Source organism: Sturnus vulgaris, chromosome 24 (assembly GCF_052056855.1).
Source record: "Sturnus vulgaris isolate bStuVul1 chromosome 24, bStuVul1.hap1, whole genome shotgun sequence".
Taxonomy (NCBI): Eukaryota; Metazoa; Chordata; class Aves; order Passeriformes; family Sturnidae; genus Sturnus; species Sturnus vulgaris.
In genome coordinates, this window is record NC_142266.1 from 6,902,448 (window position 1) to 6,923,920 (window position 21,473).

General features: G+C 50.6%; 2 protein-coding genes across 4 annotated transcripts in view; both read left to right on the forward strand.

Moving 5' to 3' along the window:
* The window catches only part of RPS6KA1 (ribosomal protein S6 kinase A1), a 29,452-nt gene extending 24,103 nt beyond the window's left edge, over nt 1-5,349 (forward strand). For all 3 annotated transcript variants that reach the window (XM_014890553.2, XM_014890554.2, XM_088178253.1), the window contains 12 exons: nt 142-230; nt 432-496; nt 808-910; nt 1,348-1,475; nt 1,918-2,043; nt 2,546-2,635; nt 3,035-3,193; nt 3,415-3,576; nt 3,879-3,955; nt 4,067-4,184; nt 4,570-4,707; nt 4,937-5,349. In XM_014890553.2, coding sequence (XP_014746039.2) covers nt 142-230; nt 432-496; nt 808-910; nt 1,348-1,475; nt 1,918-2,043; nt 2,546-2,635; nt 3,035-3,193; nt 3,415-3,576; nt 3,879-3,955; nt 4,067-4,184; nt 4,570-4,707; nt 4,937-5,059 — 1,378 coding nt within the window. In that variant the 3' untranslated portion in view covers nt 5,060-5,349. The remainder of the gene's footprint in view (nt 1-141; nt 231-431; nt 497-807; nt 911-1,347; nt 1,476-1,917; nt 2,044-2,545; nt 2,636-3,034; nt 3,194-3,414; nt 3,577-3,878; nt 3,956-4,066; nt 4,185-4,569; nt 4,708-4,936) is intronic.
* An 11,302-nt stretch (nt 5,350-16,651) lies between these two features.
* Nucleotides 16,652-20,974, forward strand: LOC148221313 (uncharacterized). Its single transcript, XM_088178393.1, is given in 6 exon segments — nt 16,652-16,899; nt 16,901-17,135; nt 17,831-17,997; nt 17,999-18,275; nt 19,999-20,093; nt 20,583-20,974. Coding segments are annotated over 4 exon segments (702 nt in total). The 5' UTR covers nt 16,652-16,695; the 3' UTR covers nt 18,095-18,275; nt 19,999-20,093; nt 20,583-20,974.
* The last annotated feature ends 499 nt before the right edge of the window (nt 20,975-21,473 follow it).

The following is a 21,473-nucleotide window of genomic DNA, read 5'->3' on the forward strand; positions in this document are numbered from 1 at the left end:
GGTGCCATATCAGCCATCAGTTCAGAGGGTGCAGTGTAAATGCCAGGGAGATGATTGTGTGTTTTGGGGGTGGACGTGCTGCAGTCGCCTTGTGGGTTGACTTCTTCAAACCTGCAGCTGATTGCATAACTTCCTCCCCAGAGCAAAACTGGGCATGCCACAGTTCCTGAGCACTGAGGCTCAGAGCCTCCTGCGAGCCCTTTTCAAAAGGAATCCAGCCAACAGATTAGGTAAGAGCATTTTTTGGTTTCTGAATGCCCCTGATACCATATGGGGGCCTCTCACACCCCCCTGGGTCAGCAGCGTGCTGGGTCAGGCCCCTGGGTGATGCCAGCCAGGTTCTCTGTGACATCTGGCTCTGCTGCCTCCCTGGCTGTCCCTTTGCTCTGTTGGGGGCTCAGCACAACAGGACCTTGTGGTGTCTCTTGCAGGGTCTGGGCCAGACGGGGCAGAGGAGATCAAGCGCCACCCTTTCTACTCCACCATCGACTGGAATGTGAGTATCAGGAAGAGCAAATTTCTGCACCACTCAGCACCAGTGACACAGTTCTGGCAGCAGGAATAGCCCCTGTCCCCATCCATTCCAGTAACCTTTCCAAAACCAAAATTCTCTGTATGTAACTGTCTCATACCTGGGCTGCCTGTCACCTCCTTGAGCTCTAGCAGTATGCTAAGACACTGAGTTTCACAAAATCTTCTCCCGGCCTTCATTCCTCAGTAGCCTTTGCACCTTTTGGGAGAAGGTGCCTGTGGGATCATTTCCAAGCTGTTTCTGCAGCTGTTTTTTTGGGTTTGTGTGTTTTGCAGAAGCTGTACCGCAGGGAAATCAAACCCCCTTTCAAGCCTGCAGTGGGCCAGCCAGATGACACCTTTTATTTTGACACAGAATTCACCTCACGGACACCAAAAGGTTTGTATGACTTGAGGCAAAGCCCAAGTTTCCTGTGAGATGTCACTTTGTGACTTTACACCAGGGAGCATCCAGCACAAGCAGGATAAGGTTTCTGCACAGGGAAGGTTTAGGTTGGACATCAGGGAAATTTCTTCTCGCAAAAGAGCTGCCCAGGGCACTGGGGGAGTCACCATCCCTGCAGGGATTTAAAAGCCATGTGAATGTGGCGCTTGGGGACATTGGCAGTGCTGGGACAATTGTTGGACTCGCTGTTCTTAGAGGACTTTTCTAAGCTGGACAATTCCAGGATTCTCTGTGGGATGTTAGGGGTAGGCTCAGTGCTGCAGGTGTGGCTCCTGTCTCGAATAAATTACAGGAGCTGTAGCTCCTGGGAGTGAGGGGGAGGCTTCTGCTCCCCAGACCCTTCTCGAGCTGTCTCTCAACTCCTGCTGCAGATTCTCCAGGTGTCCCCCCGAGTGCAGGGGCCCATCAGCTCTTCCGAGGCTTCAGTTTCGTGGCAACGGGGTTAATGGAGGATGGCAAAGTGAAACCTGCCCAGCCACCCCTGCATTCAGTTGTGCAGGTAAGGAGTGGGGACAGAGGGACAGCTCTTTGGAAGTGCAGGAGTGCTGCAGGCCTGCAGGACCTCTGCAGCACCTGGAGCCTGGGGCAGTTCTCTTTGGGATTCTTGCCTCCTGTTCTTTCATCACCACTGTCACATTGTGCACAGGCTGTCAGGGCAGTGTGGGGCTGTGGCTTTCCTGTCCCCAGGTGGATCTGTGCTGCCGGGGGTCTGTAATGCCCGTGGGTTGGGCAACCAAAGGCAAAGGCACCGTGCTCAGTGCAGGCGGCATTGGCCCAGTGCCCCATATCTGCCTTGTTCTGCTCTCGTCCTGCTCCCCGCGGGGGGAGAAGCTGTGGGATGTACAGACATTCTGGCAGCTCTCTGTGCTGCAGTTAACTCCTGACTTTGCACAAACCCTTCCCTGAACCCTCCCAGCTCAGCTCTCCTTTGTGCCCTGCAGCAGCTGCACGGCAAGAACGTCCAGTTCAGCGATGGGTACGTGGTGAAGGAGGCCATCGGCGTCGGCTCCTACTCCATCTGCAGGCGCTGCATCCACAAGGCCACCAACATGGAGTACGCAGTCAAGGTCTGGGATCTGCCTCCCAAATGAGCTCTCCTGTCACATCTTGGTCCAGAGCAGCTGTGGCTGCCCCTGGATCCCTGGAAGTGTCCAAGGCCAGGCTGGATGGGGCTTGGAGCAACCTTTGGGGGTTGGAAATAGGAAAAGGTGTCCCTGCCCATGGCGGGATGAGCTTTAGGCTCATCTAGGATGTAAAAGGACAATTTCTGTGCTGCTCTGCAGGTACCTGCACTTCCCAAGGAATAACAGGGAAGCAGCGTCCTCCTCCCTCAGAGAGGGGAGAGCATCTCATCTTCCTGTGCAAAGCTGTAGCTACATCAGATATTAACAAAAGACAGAATTTTGTAGGTTGGGGACACAGAACTGATGAAGCGACTTAAGGATTTCTGGAGCTAAAGAGATGAGGGGACAGGGAGTGGATATGGCACAGGAGCTCTGCAGGGCCCCTGTGCTTTGTCCTGGCCCCTTTCCCATCCGTGGTGGCTACAGTGTGTCCCTACTCTTGCAGGTGATTGACAAGAGCAAGCGAGACCCTTCTGAGGAGATTGAGATCCTGCTGCGGTACGGGCAGCACCCCAACATCATCACCCTGAAAGACGTGAGTGGCTTCAGAGACTTCCCTGTGCTTTGGTTTAGGAAGTGCCACGGGCAGAGCTCAGCCCAAGGACCCAGCTCCACAGGTTGCTGCTCCTCTGCCAGGAGAAGGCTCTTGCCCAGAGGGTGCTGGGCACTGCCCAGGTTCCCCAGGGCTCCAGGAGCTCTTGGACAATGCTCCCAGGGATGCCCAGATGGGATTGTTGGAGTGTCCGGGCAGGGGCCAGGAGCTGGATTAGTGATCCCTGTGGATCCCTTCCATGTTGGGATATTCCATGACTCTGGGGTGGGGAAGAACCCCCAGAGCCAGCTCTGCCGATCCCTGTCTGCTCCCTGGTGATGGAAGTACGGAGGGGAAGCTCTGGAAGCACATTTGGTTTCCCCACCACGGTTTCTTTGGCAGGTGTACGATGATGGGAAGTTCGTGTACCTGGTGACGGAGCTCATGAGGGGAGGGGAGCTGCTGGATAAAATCCTCAGACAGAAATTCTTCTCGGAGAGAGAAGCCAGTTCAGTCCTGCACATGATCTGTAAAACAGTGGAGTATCTGCATTCCCAAGGGGTGAGTGTGGTCACCACTGCTTTCCTGGGAAGCTCCTTGGCATTACATTGCACTCCCTCTCCTCCAGGGAGTAACTCTGCCCATCACAACAATTATTTCTGGCTGGTGTTGCCCTCTTGGCAAAGCAGATGTGGGTCCAGAGCAGGGGATGAGTGACCTCAGGCAGCTTTCAGACCTTTATGTAGCTGTGGTATGAGCACAGCCCTCTCTTGGCTCCACAGGTGGTTCACAGGGACCTGAAGCCCAGCAATATCCTGTACGTGGATAAATCAGGGAACCCCGAGAGCATCCGAATTTGTGACTTTGGCTTTGCCAAGCAGCTCAGGGCTGAGAACGGGCTCCTCATGACCCCCTGTTACACAGCAAACTTCGTGGCACCTGAGGTGAGCACCTGAGTGACCTGAGACCCTGCAGCAGTCCCCGTGTCCCTGCCCTAACCTGTGCTCCCACTTGGCACAGTGGGTCTCCCCTGTTGCCATCTCCAGCCTGCCCTGGAAGAGGCAATTACAGAAATACCACGTGTAGTAATGAATCTATTTGGAATCCTGATCATTTAGTCCCAGGCTTTGCTGTTCTGTCCAGCTCTAGAAGCTTTGCATGTGGACTGTGTCCAGGTGAAGCCCCTCTTCTGAAATGAGCCCAGCAACAGGAACCAAACACTTTTTTCTTTGTTTGTTGTGCTCAGGTCCTGAAACGCCAAGGCTACGACGAGGGCTGTGACATCTGGAGCCTGGGGGTCCTGCTGTACACCATGCTGGCAGGGTGAGGCAGTGGCTGGGGCTGTGAGCCCTGTCCCCAGTGTGCTGTGTGGGGACAGCTGTGCCCTCCTCCTGCCTGGGTCAGTAAATCCAGGGCTCTCTGCTCTCTCCCCAGCTGCACTCCCTTTGCAAACGGTCCCAGTGACACTCCAGAGGAGATCCTGACACGGATAGGAGGGGGCAAGTTCTCCATCAGTGGGGGCAATTGGGACACTATTTCTGACATGGCCAAGGTAGGGTTTGATATTTGTGTTACTCTCAAGGGCTGAGGTTGCTGTGAGGCAAATTTACAGCAGGCTGGGGAGGGAGACACAAGGGAGAGAAGAAAACCAGCACTGCAGCTTCTGCCCCACACATGTCCCACAGTAGCTTTGTTTTAGCTCTGCCTGTTGATATTCGTATGGAAAACCAACATAGTCCTTGACCCTTGTGGGGTTTGCTGTGTTATACCCCCCAGGCCTACCAAAAACATATTTCATACAAAAAGACATTGATGTCTGGGGACTTTAAACTTGGCTTTTGCATTTAAATCCTAATCTGGGGGTGTACACAGGTGGAACTTTTTGCATTTAAATTATGAAATCTTTTAAGGTCTGACTTTTCAAATGCTACCTGTAGGATCTGGTATCAAAGATGCTCCACGTAGATCCTCACCAGCGTCTCACAGCCAAGCAGGTCCTGCAGCATCCTTGGATTACCCAGAAGGACAGTTTACCCCAGAGCCAGCTCAATCACCAGGACATTCAGCTTGTAAAGGTACAAAATCTGGAGTGGGAAAGCAGATGGAAGTTTAGAGAGGTGTGAGCCAGGGCAGGCAGTACAGACAAGCTGGGTTTGTGGAAGAAAAGAAAAGGGAGATTCTTTAACAGCATGTCAGTGCAGGAGGGAGACTTAGAGAGATAAGAAAGACGCTTCTGGCTGTGTTTGTGGGTGTGGCTGCTCTGGTCCCCTCCTGCCCCTGAGTGACTCCTCTGTGCCTCTCCAGGGTGCCATGGCTGCCACATACTCAGCACTGAACAGCTCCAAGCCAAGCCCCCAGCTGAAGCCCATCGAGTCCTCTGTCCTGGCACAGAGGAGGGTGAAGAAGCTCCCCTCCACCACCCTGTGAGCCCCACGGTGCAGGAACAGCCTGGATTTTGCACACCTATGGAAGAGGGGGACAGGGAAAGGCAGGGTCTGCACAGGGGCTCCCCTGGGGACTTGTTCTCCAAGGCCAAGTGCCTTCCTGCTCCTGAAGGACTGGCTCCTCCTCGTGTGGACTGATCTTTGCTGAGAGAACTTCACTGTAAAACTTTTTTGACGTGTAAATTGTCGATTTTTAAATCCATCTGTGTATATGAGAACCAGAATGTATAACTGATGTTAAGTGGCACTAAAAAGCAGCTCTGATTCACCTTTCCCTGTGTAGGGCCAGGTATTTGTTGTCCCTACAGCATTTCTTGGAACTGATCCTCTCCAACTTCACAGCAGCTGGAAGACTGTGTCACACTTGGGGTTTAGGTTTTGGGGCTCTTCCTCAAACCTTTGGATGCATTTCCCAAAGCCAGCCCTGCAGCCTCCCAGCCAGCAGCACTCGTGTCCATGAAGGACCTCCCTCCCCTCCAAGTCCTGTGTGTTTGTTCTATGTAAGGTGAATTTTGCAGCCTCCATTTCTCCCTCTCTCCTGTGCTCCCCCAGCCCAGCCAGCAGCTCAGATCTCCTAACAAAATAAACCAGTTTTTTTTTCCAAGCCCTCCCGTAGGTGCTCAGCAGGCCAGGACACATCCCAGGTTTGGCTCATTCCTTCCCTGTGCCCTCCCATCTCTGTGTTTCCCCATCACTGGGGAGTTTGTCACCTCTGCAGGGAGGGTGATGACAGAACCTGCTCCTGGCAAAGCCAAAGCTTTGGGCTGGCTCTGGCTGCTGCTTTAATCATTTGGGGTTTTCCTTCCCTCAGTAGGAACTTCTGAACCAAACCACCCTTGATGTTTTAATTTAACTTTGTTCTCCAGTAACTCAGGGTTTCTTTCTGACTCGTACAATAAACGTCATTCAGGGGCTGTCCTGTCACTGACTGTGAGCTGCACAACCAGCGACCCCGGGCGCTTCCTGCTCCTTGCCAGGATGGTCCTGGTGCCGTGCAGGGACAGTGCTCCTTGTCTGCCTTCTGGAAAAGCTGCAAAGCTTTTGTTCAGGCCTTGAAAACCAGCAGTGCTGCTTAGGGCAGCCTCTCTACCTTCTCTCAGTGGGAGATGAGCAGAACCAGTCCTGGAATGAGGCAAGAACCAACAGGAATGGGGAATCTCTAACTCTCAGGACTCTCTATGCTTATAGGAACCAACACTTGGAGACAAACTGTGCAAGAAATAAAAAACATTGTCTTGGTTTTAAAAGGGGCAAAAATGGATTTAACTTCCACACATAAGGACATCTTTACAAGGAAAGCTACTTCTGTTAGTTCAGGTATTTAATAGTGGATTTGATCTTTAAGCTTTTGTCCTGTAGGTCTGAATGAAAGCTCAAGGGAGCAGAAATCCTGGAATCCAGCCTCAAATTGCTGAGTCTAACCTGGAAAGAACCTGTGCAGAAAGAACATATTTATCTAAAGTCAAGGAGCCTGGAAATAATATTGAACAGCTCTATATAATACTGTTGCTGTGTAATACAGGTTAAATGTTGCTATTTTGGGGCATAAATCAGCCATTTTTCTGTTGTAAGGGGCTGACCCAGCTGAGAGGATGTTTCCCTTCTTCCCACTGTGTAGCTGTGCCTTTCCCATGCTGACCTCTGTCAAATTCACCAGGGTATCAATAAATGTCTTTTGGCCTGGGAAATATTCCCATCAAGATTCAGTTTCAAACTGAAGGCCAGTGGCTTTCCCAGCAATCATCTTCTCTTTCTCTTTCATAGTGAAACTTCACTGAGCAACTGACCCGTGGTTTTAACTTTTTAAACTTTAATGCAAATCTCTCTCCAAGTTCCCAGCTTTGAGTTAGTCTGTGTAATTCTCTTTTCAGCCTCTCTAGGCACTGGTTGGATGGGGAATTGTGCAGCTGGAGCCTCCTGGGTGCCACCAGCTCCTCGTGGTGGCCACGGCGCTTCCCGAGGCTGCGGGAGGCTTCGGAAGTACTCGGGGACTGGAGTGACTTCCACGGGATGTGGGGTGGATGCTGCGCTTTCATGGAATATTCAACAATTTAATCCCTCTTTCAAGGCAAAGAAAACATTTAAAATATTTCAAGATCTTCTTTCGGCAGTACATGGGGGCTCTGAATAAAACCTTCACTCACGCCGGGGAAGCCGCAGGTCCGCTGCCACTCCATTCCTTGCCTCTGGTTATTAAAACATCAAACTGTCTTAGTGCCTCGGCTCAGCCTCCCTCCCTTTGTGTGCCACTGAACACCTGCCATTAATACTAATTCCACTCCGGAGGGAAACTCCCTTTCAGATATGCTTGTCTGAAAATAAATTGACATGTAAAAGGTCTCTTTTGTCGAAGTGCAGGGAAAGTGCCGGGGTGAGGAGCCGACTGCTCACAAAAGGAGCCACTGACTTTAAATGATGTGAGGAGGGGGTGAGAAATGCGAGGGGTGGGGGGCGATGCTGTAACTGTGCTGATGGGATCAGGCTGGAGAAGAATCCCAGAGCTGCGATCTCTGCGTGGTGTTACATTTTGAGATTTTTGGGTGGTTTTTGTGTAAACCCCTGCTTGTTTCAGGGTGAACGGCCAGGGACTCCTTTGGAGAAAAGTATTTTTGTTTTAGAAAAAAATGCTATTACAAATATCTGCAGCCAAAACTAAGAGCAGTAGTTGTGAGCCCTTCAATTTAAATGTGTAATGAGCTCCTGGGTTCTGTTGTTTTTTCTGGGACAAAAGTTTGTGTCTCTTTCAATTAGGAAGCAGCAGAAGAATCCTTGGTTAGAGTGTTTATTCTGTCCTACAGGCAGCAGTGTGAGCCAGCAAAAGGTCAATATTTTTATTTTTATAGAAAGAATGATTTGCTTTGAGCTCCTCATACCCCAAGGAGACCATGGCTCTCTCCTTAAAAATGAACCCATTTTTAAGTCGGTTCTTGAGCCAAGTTTTGGAGAGAGTGACACTGCTTGAAATTTGTGTTGGTGCTGAAATGACACGAAAACTGAAGCATCGTGGACCTGACATTCAGCTGCTGCTCACTGGGATTCTGCTTCCTCTAGAGAAGAAATAATTCACTTCATAATGAAGATCAAGTCAAAATATGTTCAGGGCTTGAAATAAGAAAAAAAAAGGAATCGTGGCAATTACAGAAACGTTCCAGATTCTCTGGTGTCACGCCTGGTTTATCAAACAAGCTCTGGGTGCTGCTGAGCTCCAATGCCATCTTCCTTTTAAACAGCAGATGGTGTTAGAAACCTGTAACAGGTGGAAGCTCTCCAGTTTTATGTGAGAGATCAGAAGTAGCAGCAATTTCTGTTTCCCACAGGGCAGTTCCTTCCCGAGCTGAACAGCAAGCTGGCCCTTTGCTTGGAGAGTTCTTACAGAGGGGAAAACTTCTGAATTACACATGTTCACATGCAAGAAGGTGATTTTGATTTCACTTATTCTGGTTATAATAAAAGGAACCTGGTGATGGCCTCCATAGCCCTCTGCTAGCAGCTCTAAAAGAGAGATGTAGTGGGGGAAATGGGCTCTGTTTGCTGGTGTGCCTTAAAATCCGGCTCCAATCTGCCAGATCTGTTGGTTCCTTGTCTATAACAGCACTTCGCTTGCTTAAAGTGTTTTATAAACATTTAATTACCGCAGCTTTTGACTCAAAGCCAGGAATCTCTCATTCATCTGCTGCTTGCAAGGGTTGTGAAAATGATATTCAAATCATAGAATTACAGGAAGGGCTGAGTTCAAACCCCAGCTGAAGCATTGCTGGGATCCGTGAGCGCCGCTCGTCCGCAGGGCCGCGCTTCCAAAGGGAGCGACTCCAGCGCTGGAAATGGAAACGTGGCCTGGAATGCACAGAGATCTGAGGGGCTGTCAGTACCCCAGGACACAGAGCTGCATTTTAATCATGCTAGGGAAACGAGATGCTAAATTCTGTCAGCTGGTGTGCTATGAACTTCTGAGGCGGGCGGGGAGTGCAGTTCTGTCTAGACCAGAGCCCTGTTTGATCCCCCAGCCCCGGCGTATTTGTTAAAAGTCACTTTTTTCCCACCCACCAAACCACTTGGAATTTTATCATGTCTGCTCCACCCCAACTCCCAGCTCTGTTTCTAAAAAGGGGAAGCCCCCAGGAGTCGTGGGGTTTGTGACACCAAGTGCAGGCAGCAACAAAAGATAAAAACTTGTATGGGATTAATAATTTCTATCCGACCATCTGCCTCTTTCAGCAGCTCCCTTTCCTGCACAGCACACAGTACCTGCAGAACCGAGTGTGCAGGAATAGGAATCAGTTACTTTCCATGAAAATCCAGAGCAGCTGTGGCTGCCCCAGCCCTGGAGGTGTCTAAGGCCAGGCTGCACAGGGCTTGGAGCAGCCTGGGACAGTGGAAGGTGTCCCAGCCATGTCAGGGGGTGGACTGAGTGGGCTTTAAAGGTCCTTCCAACCCAAACCCTTCTGGGGTTCAATAATAAAAGAGCTGTTGGCTGGCTCTGTCTTTTGGTGGATCCACACAAACAATCACTGCTGGGCAGGGCAGGAAACTCAGAGAAGCTGTTCCTCCAGAAGCTGACCCTGATCTCACTGGCTTGAGGAGAAACTACCAAGGAGAAAACCTCCATGTGCACCTGCTGACCCCTCCAACCTTCGCTGCCGTCTGAAGGCAGACTGTGAGCCCCTTTAATAAGCTGCTGGCAATCAGCCCCTTTTTAATGAGGCAGATCCCCAGTTTCAAGGCCCTGCATCACTCAGAGCTGGCTTTCTGCTCTGTGAATTGTGAGCACACCCTGAGCAGCCACTCTCAAAGTAATCCCGGAGTCCCTTTTCCTGCCCTGTTTAAAGACGGGGTAGGGAGTCCTGTGATGTTTCATTAAAGCTGGCTTTTCTCCTCGTGGCAGAGCAGATTTAATCAGACCTGCCTCCTAGTTCCAGCTGCTGGGTTGGAGCGCTCTGATCTGTGCACTGGGTGCACGTCTAATTATGGAGGCAATTCCCATGGATACCGAGAAGAATTGCCTGTGCTGGCAAAAAATTATCCCAGCTGGGAAAATGGGGAAGGAGAATGTGTTGAAATATTCGGGAAGAGATCTCAAAAGTTTCTGGAAATGTAAATGAAAAACATTTCTGGTTCTTACACCACAATGTGCAAATCTTGATTATTTTAAAACTGAGATATGGGCTGGTTTGTAAGAGATTATCCCAAACTGCTGTTCTGTCGTGCTACTGGAGGATTCACAGACACCACAAAACTGCATTTCCCCCCTCCCTGGTACCTGAATCCACTTGGGAATGCTTTCCCACCTTCCCTTCTCACCTGTGCAGCAGCAGAGGAGTGTTTGGAGAAAATGTCCAACAGTTTGTTTCCATCAGGGCACACCCTGGGCGAGGCAGAGCAAGGGCTGGTAATTCTGGTTCCTTCTGCAGTGCTGGGTGGGACCTGCATGAGTTCCTCCTCTTTATGCCTCATCCTTCTGAAATGTATGAATTTAAATAACTTATTTCTGTATAAATTAGTGTTTGAAAGGTCTGTTCAAGACAAAAGAGTACTCCCTGGTAAAAGGAGAGGGGGAAATACCTGGGCAAGCACTGCTCAGATGTGGAAAATTAAACAAATATGATTTTAAATGATTTTGTAATTGTTCAGCTGCAAGGCCTCATGTTCAAACTGCAGGGGAAAAACCAGATTTCTTAATTTAACTACATACATTCAAACGTCTTTTTGAGAGTATTTTTTTTTCCCTTTGGGTTTGTTCGGAGATTTTTAGGAACATTCTAATCAACCCCACAATGGTTGTAACTTGTATTTATTTCACTAATTTCTCTCCAGCAGGGGCTAAGACACTTTCCATGATGTTGCTGGCTAATGTAAACACACAGAATAAGGAAAGCTGTGGTACTATTAGGGTGTATTTCCATCTCTTTCTCATCCAGGGCACCTGCTCCCCTTCCCCACCCCTCCTCCCAGTCTTCCCAGCTGTCTGTCTCTCTCATTTATGTCAATTAGAGATTCAATGCTGCCTGATTTAATTGGCCTGACTTTCTCCTCTAGCAGAAACCCAGGCGCAGGCCGGGCAGGCAGCAGCTCCTCTGCTCGGGGCTGGGGCTGGGGCTGGGGCTGGGGCTGGGGCTGGGGCTGGTTTGCAGCACAGAGCACAATAACCTGTTTGTTACCCTGGCCAGGGAGAGCCTGCTGACCTAACGGGGATGGGACCCAGCAATGATGTCACTGGAGAGCTTGGGGGGATTTCAGAGCGCTCCAGGAATTTGTGTGACCAGTCCCTCACTGCGGGATGGCTTCTAGGGGAGAGCTGGAGATCCCTGGCAGAGTCCAAGGCCAGGCTGGACGGGGATTGGAGCAACCTGGGACAGTGGAAGGGGTCCCTGCCCATGGCGGGGGTGGAACTGGATGAGCTTTAGTTCCTTCCAAGCCAAACCAGCCCTTCTGTGATTCTATGATTTGCTGTGCTGCCTCCTGCCAGGAGGTGACTCTGTGTGCCCTGAGGTCAGAGAGTGACAAAATTTCCCCAGGCTGTGGCCAGAGGGCTCATCCTTCAGCTTGGGCTTAACCACGAGTGAGGCTGACCAAAACCCAGCTTTTACAGAGTTTATGTGAGGGCGTGACCCCGTGTCCCTCTGGGCAGCAAACCTGGGACCAAACCAGCCCTGACAAAATCTTTGCCACCCCTGCGTTCCCCCTCCCACAGCCCAATGCCAGGAAGCAGTTCTGACCTACTTCTTCTCCCCGGCTCCTCGCTCACGTCTCCCTCACAAATTCCACCGCCGTCCTTCCCTCCCGACAGAAACGCGAGTTTCCCAAGGAGCTGGCCCGCGGAGGCGTCAATATTGAACAGCAACAGTACCATCTAGTGACTTGGGCTTCCCGGGAGCATCACTCAGCCGGGAACAGGGAATCTGTGAATTAAGGAGGCCAAGAAGGGCCCAGATTTGCAAACGAGATCCCATCTCTCCGTTCATTTGGATTAAGCAAACAAATCGTGCTGATGTTCCAACAGTCTCGGTGTTTTTTATCGGAGCTGTGTGATGTTTCCTCGGGAGCCGGTCCCGTTTCCAGGCTCCTGACTCCCCGCTGAACCCGGCCCTGCCCCACGCTCCCTCTGCTGGCAACCAACGCCTTCATTTCACACGTTCCCAGCTCCTCGCACACCCACCCGCCCGCACAGCACCAAACCCCGGCTAATCCATCAGAGGAAATTGAGGGCTGTGCTGAGTTCTCACTCCCGATAAATGCGCACGTTCTCGCTCTGACGAGCCACTAGTGAAATCCTGAATTGGATGCGTGAAATAAATAGATACAATTCAATTTAATCAATCAAAAATAGGCCCAAACCCGAGCGTAAAGGGCCCGCTCTGCGCAGATCTGAAATTACACACTTGGCAGCTGAAGGGAGGAAATCAAATTAGAGCATTTCTTCCCCCATCAAAGGACATTAGTCCCGATCCAGGTCCATTACAGTGTGCAGTTATCCCTGTCAGCATTCTGGCTGACCGTGAGGAAGTACCGGGTTAGTGACAGGCTCTGGCGTGTTCTGTGTTTGAGGTGACAACTTTTCCCTGCTGTTCTGCAGCACACATGTCCACGTCACCTCCTTCCCAGCGAAAAAAAAAATCATTGTCAGATGTGCAAAATGCACCGGACTGGGGAGAGCTGACACAAAAGCTGCACGGCAGAACCTCAGAGCTCAGACACGCTGTGAAATGCCACTGGTACCACAGCAGAAATTGCTTTGCTGGCTAATCAAACACATCCCCTGCTTGCTGCCAGTAGTGCAGCACTGCCCTGAGTCCACTCAGCCTTGCTCGTGGGCTGATGAGTGCCTGACAATTTTCTGGTCTCAAATTAAACAGAAAACTAAATTAGCAAATTAATTGTTTGCCATGTTTTTCCTCAGTCCCCATCAGCTGCCTCAGGTCCTGCAGCCAATCCAGAGCCCCTCTCTGCAGTTCCCAGTAGAAGGTGGAGCCCTGCACTGGGTCCTGCTATCTACCAAGTGTCAGTCATGTTAATTTTAAATTACTTTTGTACAGCTTGGTGTCAAAACGATTAAAGCATGAAAAGAAAAACTGAACTAGAGGGAGGAAAGAGGGGGGAGAGAGAGAGAATGAATAATTTACCTTGCACTTACAGCAAGGACACTTGGATTTCCTTAATTCTCCAACTCTGAGAAGCCTGAAACTTCTATTTCTTCAGCTTGGGACTGTACCCAAGGGGGTGCTCTGGATCCCAGAGGGGTTTGGGTGGGAAGGGACCTTAAAGCCCATCCCATCCCACCCCTGCCATGGGCAGGGACACCTTCCACTGTCCCAGAATGCTCCAAACCCTGTCCAGCCCGGCCTTGGGCACTGCCAGGGATCCAGGGGCAGCTACAGTTTCTCTGTGCCAGAGCCTCACCACCTTCTGAGTAAAGAATTTCTTCCTAACGAGGATCCCACAAGGACCTGGGATCTAGTTATAACCTTTGTGATCCTCAGGGAGGTGATAACTGCTAGCAGCACAACGCCAGGATTTCACCTCAGTTTCCTTCCAGGAAAGGCTTTTCTCCACACTCTGCTCCCCGGTTCTGCAATCACCGACACGGACAAACCCACCCACCCACGTAGAGACCTTTTCTCCCCTTCCCAGTGCTCCGCTCCCAACTGGGTCTGCTCCATGACTCGCACGTACTGTGCTAGATAATTACACACTCGGAAAATACAGAAATGCCTAATCAGATACAGCCTTAAATGCGCAAGAATTAGGGTTGTAGGATTGCGGCGTAGCATCCCTGGAGCTCTCTGCATCTGGCTCACACAACCAGCCCACGTGCACTGTGAAAATGTTGGGTTTGGGGCACAGACTGCTTTTATCTCCCTTATTAACACCATCCATGAATTCTTTGTCTTGCTAGCTACTGAATGGTGTCATCAGTGGTCTTTGAAATACCAATCTAAAGCTGTTGAGGCCAGGAGAACAGCAGAAAGATTTGTAAGAGGGCAACTCGACAGCATCAGAAAATGTGAATCAAGTTCAGCCACTTCTGTTGATGTTTCTGCTGTATCTGGTTTATCCTTCAATGCATCTTCCCTTCATTACAAAGGGTATAAATATTGGGAATGATGGTGCCATGAGGAATGTGCAGTGGAGTGCTTTGGTAGCTGATCACTAACGGGGTGACAGAGATGTTTGGGAAATGAAAGAGGCTCAAGCCCCCAGTGAAATGTATCCTGCAGGATGTGTGTGGGCTTGAACTGATTTGTCAAAAGCAAAGAAACAATTTTATTAATGGGTGTTTGATGAAAAACCAGCATGGTGCCATGGAAATTTCTGTGCTGTCATGTGCTCTCTCCATGGCAGCCATGGAGAGGAGACACCTCTGTCTTCTACCTGCGTTTTACTCCCTCTGCCTTAGGACTAACTCAGCCTTGCTGGACGCCAGACAGGTCATGTGGAGGGCTGGGGAGTGTGTTAGAAACATCCTCCTCCAACAGCACCTGCCTGGCTCCTGCAGCACGTTTGCTGCGTCTGGATAAGCTCCGAGCAATCTCCACCTCACCACGTGGGAGCTGTGACTGGGCAGCAGCGTTGCTGCTTGAGCACAGAGGCACAGGAGCGTTTCTGTCCTTACCAGTGGGACTCCCTTCACGTGACAGGGTTTCCTCAGCCTCTGATTCACAACTACACCATTTAAAGTACTTTTTTTTCCTTTCCCACTTGGGAAGCTCCTGTAAACTTCCCTCATCCTCCAGCAGAGACCTGGCAGAAGGCTGGGAAGCTGAAAAGCAGAGTCTCCTGCAGTGCCTTTCAGTGATATTTCAGTGATATCACTTCAGATGCAGTGAGTCCCAAGTACTCCAGGCCCATAAACTCAGCTTTCCCTAGTTAAAACGTGCTCAGCTTTATAAAACTAACACCTTTTTTTACAGGATTCTGCTAGTCTGGATTCAGCAGAATGCCTGCTTATGGTTGAGTTACTTGAGTAAGTTTAAAAATATGAAATGTTGCCAGCCAGAACATTAAAGATACAGGTGTAAATACTGCCCTGGATCTGGGAATCACTTAAAGCACAACTGCAAACCAAGCAGGACTGACCGTGGCACTGGGGAGCCAACACAGCTGGGAAGCTGGACAGGGATTTGTATTGGATCTGTTATCAAAAGATCACTCCCAACTGCAAAATCTTTATGTACCAGTCATTAAATGGTTTCAAATTCTAAATAGTCTGCCAGGCAGGCAATTAACATCATTAATTGAACAAAACGCATGCAGAATAATTAATTTGGACTTAATAGCAGGACCAAAGATTTCTCAAGGTGTATCTTTACCTTTTGCAGCTGCTCTGAGGATCCTGGTGTTGGGCGTGTTGTCCCTCACGGTTCTTGGCAATCTGGAAGCCATCCATCTCAGCCCAAAGTTTTTGAAGGAGTTGTTTTAATTTACTCCAGAGAAAGCTGCCTGTGTAAAGTCACCAATCTGCTGATGAGTAATCGAGGAGCTTTTGTGTTTTAATATTTTGATGTTTAAGGGAAGCAGCGTGAGGCTGACAGAATAAATCCATGTATTTACAAGCTGTTCTGCACTGACTGGGGTACAAAGAGGAAAGGAATAAAAGTACAACAAAGAGCACATAACCAAAAGATATGAACACAGCTCATCTTTAACTGAGCGGTGCTGGAGGAGTCTAAAGCCAAGAGATGATTCCTGGTCCAAGAGCTGGAGCTGCCCTTTCCAGTAGACCCTGAAATACAGAATTTAGAGCTAAAACCCAAGGAGAGGGACTTCAAAGAGATCCTCCCCCCTCCATTTACATTTGGGGTTTAGGTTTGTAAATGAAGCCACGTAGGGATTTAGGAATGGTGTTAAGGAAATGGAAGCATAGGAAAGGTGCTGGGCATCTAGAATCAGGAAATTTCTATGGAAATGCTTGGCTGCTAACAGGATTTACGGGTATCTCCTCGCTCTAATGGATCTTTCTCTTCCACATAATTTCATTACATGTTGCCTGCCTTTCCTGTGTAGTCCCAGCACCCCTGCGACTTGTGGATTCAGTGGAGGAAGGGGCTTTTGGCATCAAAGAGTTGCATTGTAACACTGGGGAGGATCAACAGCTCCACATTTAAAGGGTGGCAAACTGGGAACTGGCAGAGCTGGAGAGAGGAGCTGGTACAAGGCAGCAATCTGGAGAAGGCAGAGAAGTGAGGGGCCTTTAACTGCAGGGCAGGATCGCCCCAGCCGGTATCTAATGAACCACACGGTATTTACTGCCCGTGTTTGTGTATCACAGGCATTTATCAGCACACTCACTCTGTTTCTTCCACTTTTTTTTTTTTTTCTCCTGTGGCTTGCAGGTGTTAGGCATTAAATAATTCCAGTATTAAAGTGCAGACCCCAAAAGCCTCTCGGCTTGGAGACATCCTTCAGCCTAGTCTAACAGGAAGGAATTTTACCCTTTAGTGAAGTTGTTTGGAAGTGAGACGAACAGGAGCACGTCCGCATGTGGGAAAAAGGCTAACTAACTCGGTGGATCCAGAGCAAGGAAAGGCTGGACTCGGTGATCTCAGAGGTATTTTCCAACCTAACTGATTCTACGGAAGCACCACAGGTGTGCGAACTGGCCCGGATTCCTCCGTTTTTTTACTCATGCAATGTCAGCCCTTCCCCAGTGTCGGAGGCGGCCGGGCTCCCCCGCAGCCTCGGCAGGCAGAGGGCAGCAAAGGAGCCTTTTCACGTTTTTTCTTTTTTTCTTTTTTTTTTTTTTTCTTTTTTTTTTTTTTTTTTTGTTCTCAGCCCGTTGCAGTCGGAGCTTTCAGCCCGATTGTGCTAAAAAGCTTCTGTACCAGCGTTTTGCATTTACCAGCCCGGCCTCCCCTCCCCCGCGCCGACTCAGCCCGCTCCCAGCCCCCCGGATCCAGGGATCGCCCCCATCCCAAGGAACTGGGGGCAAAGGGGCTCTTTTTCCCCCTGTCCCCTGGCCATGCCGGGCTCTTTCCCCGGTTCCCCACACCTCGGTTTTGGGGGTAGAGGGTCGCTGCCTGCTTGTGAGAGAAAAGATGGGAGTCTGCTCTTCCAGACCCCAGACTGTGAGGGGGAAAGGGGGAGTCTGCTCTTCCAGACCCCAGACTGTGAGGGGGAAAGGGGGAGTCTGCTCTTCCAGACCCCGAGTTGTGAGGGGAAAAGGGGGGAGTCTGCTCTTCCAGACCCCAGGTTCTGAGGGGAAAGGGGGGAGTCTGCTCTTCCAGACCCCAGATTGTGAGGGGGAAAAGCGGGGAGTCTGCTCTTCCAGACCCCAGACTGTGAGGGGAAAAGGGGGTCTGCTCTTCCAGACCTCAGGTTGTGAGGGGAAAAGGGGGTCTGCTCTTCCAGACTCCGAGTTGTGAGGGGAAAGTGGGGAGTCTGCTCTTCCAGACCCCGAGTTGTGAGGGGAAAGTGGGGAGTCTTCTCTTCCAGACCCCAGACTGTGAGGGGAAAAGGGTGTCTTGCTCTTCCAGACCCCGAGTTGTGAGGGGAAAGGGGGAGTCTGCTCTTCCAGACCCCGATATGTGAGGGGAAAAGGGGAGGAGTCTGCTCTTCCAGACCCCAGGCTGTGAGGGGGAAAGGGGGAGTCTGCTCTTCCAGACCCCAGATTGTGAGGGGAAAACAGGAGTTCTGCCCTTTCACCTTCCGGATTGTGAGGCGGAAAGGGGTTCATCTCCCGCCACCCCGCACGGCGGTTACGAGAGAGTTTATCCCTTATTTCTCCCAGTTCCATCTGCACAGGAAGAGGGGGTGGTCTGAGGGGTGTCAGCGGGCTCGGGGGGCGTCCGGGCACGGGGAGGGGTCTGTGCCCTTCCCCCCTCCCGTTCCCGGCCTGGGACTCTTTCGCTCCCGCCCCCCCTCGCTCCTAAGCGGGAGTTTCCAGGAAGCGCTGAGGAGAGCCGCAGCACCGCACCGCCTCTCGCTCAAGCGCGCTCCTTCCGCCGAGGCCGTGGCAGGAGCGCCAAGTAGTCCCAACCGCCTCCTCTCGCTCACTCGGCAAAAGGCTCCGTCCCGCGGCCCCTGAGCCGGGACAGCTTTACAGGAACGGGGTGGGAGAAGCGTTTCCCTTCCCGCATCCTCCCGCAGCTTCTGGGGCGCTAAACGGGATGAAGCGATGGGGGTGGGGGAGGTGAAAAAGCCCCAGCGCCGGCTGCGGCGGAGGGATCCGGAGGCGCGGAGGAGTGAGGAGGCGCGGGGAGCGGGGGGTGAGCGGGAAAACGCGGCGCGGAGCCGGGAACAGCGCCCCCTTCCCCCTGCGGCGGGGGCGGGAAGAGCCGCTGAGGGCGGGAGGCGGGGGGGCGCCGTGAGGGGGTGGCTGAGAGGGGACGGGACCCCCGCGCCAAAGTTTGGGGAAACTTTCCCCTGGTTTGGGGCCGAGGCCGTGCCTCAGCCCCGGGCATGGAGCGCCCTCGGGGCCGCCTGTGCCCCCCTTCCCTGTGCCAGCGCACCTGGGCTCTGCCTCGCTCGCTCCCTCCATGCCCGCGGCCGCTCTGAGGGCGCTCCCTGCGCCCCTCAGATAAGGCCGGGGCTTGCCGCACCCCGCGGGGCACCCCGGGCTCGCCGTGCTGGATAAGCGGAGCCGCCGCGTTCAGGGAAGTTTGCCCCGTGTTCCCCCCCCCCCCTTCCCCTCTCCTCAGTAACAGCTCGCCCGCGGGTGTGGTGACTTCGCACAGGACCCCACAAATCCCAGCACACGCTGCCGGGAGCCCCGCGGGGAGCTGCGGTCCGGCCGTGCCCCCCCCGGGCCTGCCCTTATCCCGGTGACACTCGTGTCCTCCTATTAACCCTGTGGAGAGGGGACAAAAGCTAAACTATGATCCTGCTCTGCTTCCCCCCCCCCCCCCCCCCCCCATCCCGCTGCCGGCTGCGTGAGCTTCACATCCTCCTGCTAAGGCTGAAAGGAACAAGAACAAGAGCTGCTGATGGTTGTAAGGCCTCGCTCGGTTCTCCCCACCCCCTCCGCCAGCACCATCCCCCACTGCAGCTCCCATGGACTCGTATCCCTCCCATTAACGCTGGAAGGGGAGGACAGGAGCTCTGATGGGTTTTTCTCAGGCTTTACTCTGTTCTCTCCCCCCACACACCGACCAGCACCAGCTCCACAGCCCTGCAGAAGTGCAGAGCTGGCTCTGCTACCACATCCATGAATGCCCCTTCCCTCTGAGCTCCAAGGAAAAAGGGAAAAAACCACCCTGATTCCCCTCGTTTTGCTTATTCATTATAAGCGGTTGGCAGTGTGCTGTTAAAAACGTGCGATCTCTTGTTTCAGAAGCATCTGTGCTTTAAGAATAAGGTTTTGTCTTCTTGAATGTGGCTCTTCATAATAATCTCTTGAAGTGCTCCATTTTTGTCCTTAAAGTTCTATTTTATTACCTCTTCTGGATCAGCGAAGGTCGGTTTAACCCTTTAGAGATGAAAAAAATCAGCAGCCACTTTAGGAAAACGTTGCCCTTCTCTTTATTAATTCATGATTACGATAATATTTTATGGAGGGTTTTTTTTTCCCCCAGCCCAGTCCTGCTGCATGCTGAAGGAAGTGAGTGCTTCAGCACTGATTAAAGTCATGTATGAGTTAATGAGAAGCTTGCAGAGTATGTGAAGCAAGAGAAAATCTTTAACCAGCTCTGCTGTTCCTTCTACATGCCATAAACTTGCACGCTGTAACCAGAAGGTGGATTGAATATGTGTGAAATGCTGCAGTAGGAGACTCTTAAATCGCATCACAGGTGGATGCTCACTCAATTAATATGTTATCATTTCAGAATACCTTGAAGTTAGGTGGGTTTGTTGATTTTTTTTTTTTAAGTATTTTGAGACTTCCCATTTCCACATACATAGAAATGGATGAAAGATGCTATGAGCTCACAAAGTATTATTTTGTGGATGGATTTTTTTAATTTTGAACAGTGTGTTCTCACTGCTTCCCAGGTTAATTGATTGATAACACGGGAGGGACTCTGAGGTGCTGGAGGAACCAGCAGTTGTGTCAACATTCCAGTTGTGGGACTTCTAATTCAAGACAGGTATTGTCATAAGGAATAAGATCAAGGCTGAATCCTGCTTGCATTTAGGTCCAAATACAAAATACGCTTTGGAAGGAGTCCCTGGGGAGCACTGAGAGTAATTAAGTAAAAATAAAACCTTTCACTTCAGCCCCCCCCTTCCCCTTGTAACACAGACAAGTCAGTGCAATGCTGGTTTCATTCCACCATTTTCATTATGTGTCCTGATATTTCTTAATTTTGAATTGCAGCTGAAATACTCGGGTGACTTGTAATTCCAGTGATTTGGGGGTATTTCTAGACCATACTTTTAAAGAAGTCATCTCTCTGTGTCCCAGAAGGAGCCATTGAGCAGTCGTTCTCATAAACAGCACTGAACTTCTTACAGCCTTGCCTTTCCAAACACCTTTTTTTCCCCCCTGTAATTTTCATCCTTAACTGTTGAATTCCCCTTTCTTTACATTAAGTAAATATTTATTAGTACCACTAGGATTTTTTTTATCTTTTTAGAAGAACAGAGCCTTGTCACGGAGACAATCCTTTCGTATTGAGGAGGTGACATAATAAAGGAGTGAAGGAGAGTTGTCTTGTGCTGGGAAATGCCATTTTTGGAAAACAATACTATAGGAAATGGAAATGAAAAATACATTTTATGCTGGTGGGAACTTGTAATGAGGCTAAGAGAGGATTTGGTGTCTCAGAAAAGCAATGATTACAAGGGGAAAAGCGGGACTTTATCATCCATTTGTAAAAGTTCTCGGGCTGAATATCCTTTTGGGGAGCTGAAATTTGGCTCAAGTCTGTTCATGAACATCTGTTGAATTGAATTTTAAAAAGGCACAGATTATAATCTTGGTTTCTGCTGGCTGTTTAAGATGATAAAATAAAGCAAAATCAATGTATCTGCAAGTACATTTTGGGGTTTGTTTTGTTAATGGCGAGCTGCATGGATGCTCAGTAGTCTCTACTGCCGATCATTGGGCTCTATATGTGCTTCCATACGTTCTTCTATTTGACATATAAAATATTGCCTCCACCCCTTGCTGTAGCTGTCAGATTCCATTTGAACACTCCTAGAAAGCACTGGAGTTGTTGTAGGTGTTTTTGGTGGCAGGAGCTCCTGGGTTTTGGTGTCTGTGCCGTTTCTTGCAGCGGGAGCACGGCGGGGTTTGCAGGGGGTGCTGAGAGCTGCTGGGTATTCCCAGAGCTGTGGCTTCACTTCACATCCTGCCCACCTGGCCTCTGCCTGGGCTGCAAATGCAACCACTTTGTGTCCCCTGGCTCAGGATAGCACCACTTCAGCTTCTATTTCTGCAGCATTTGTGACCTGCTCTTATTCAGGGAGGACTTCACTGTAATTTTCCCTCCTATTATTTTGCCTCTTTTCACAGCCTGATGTTT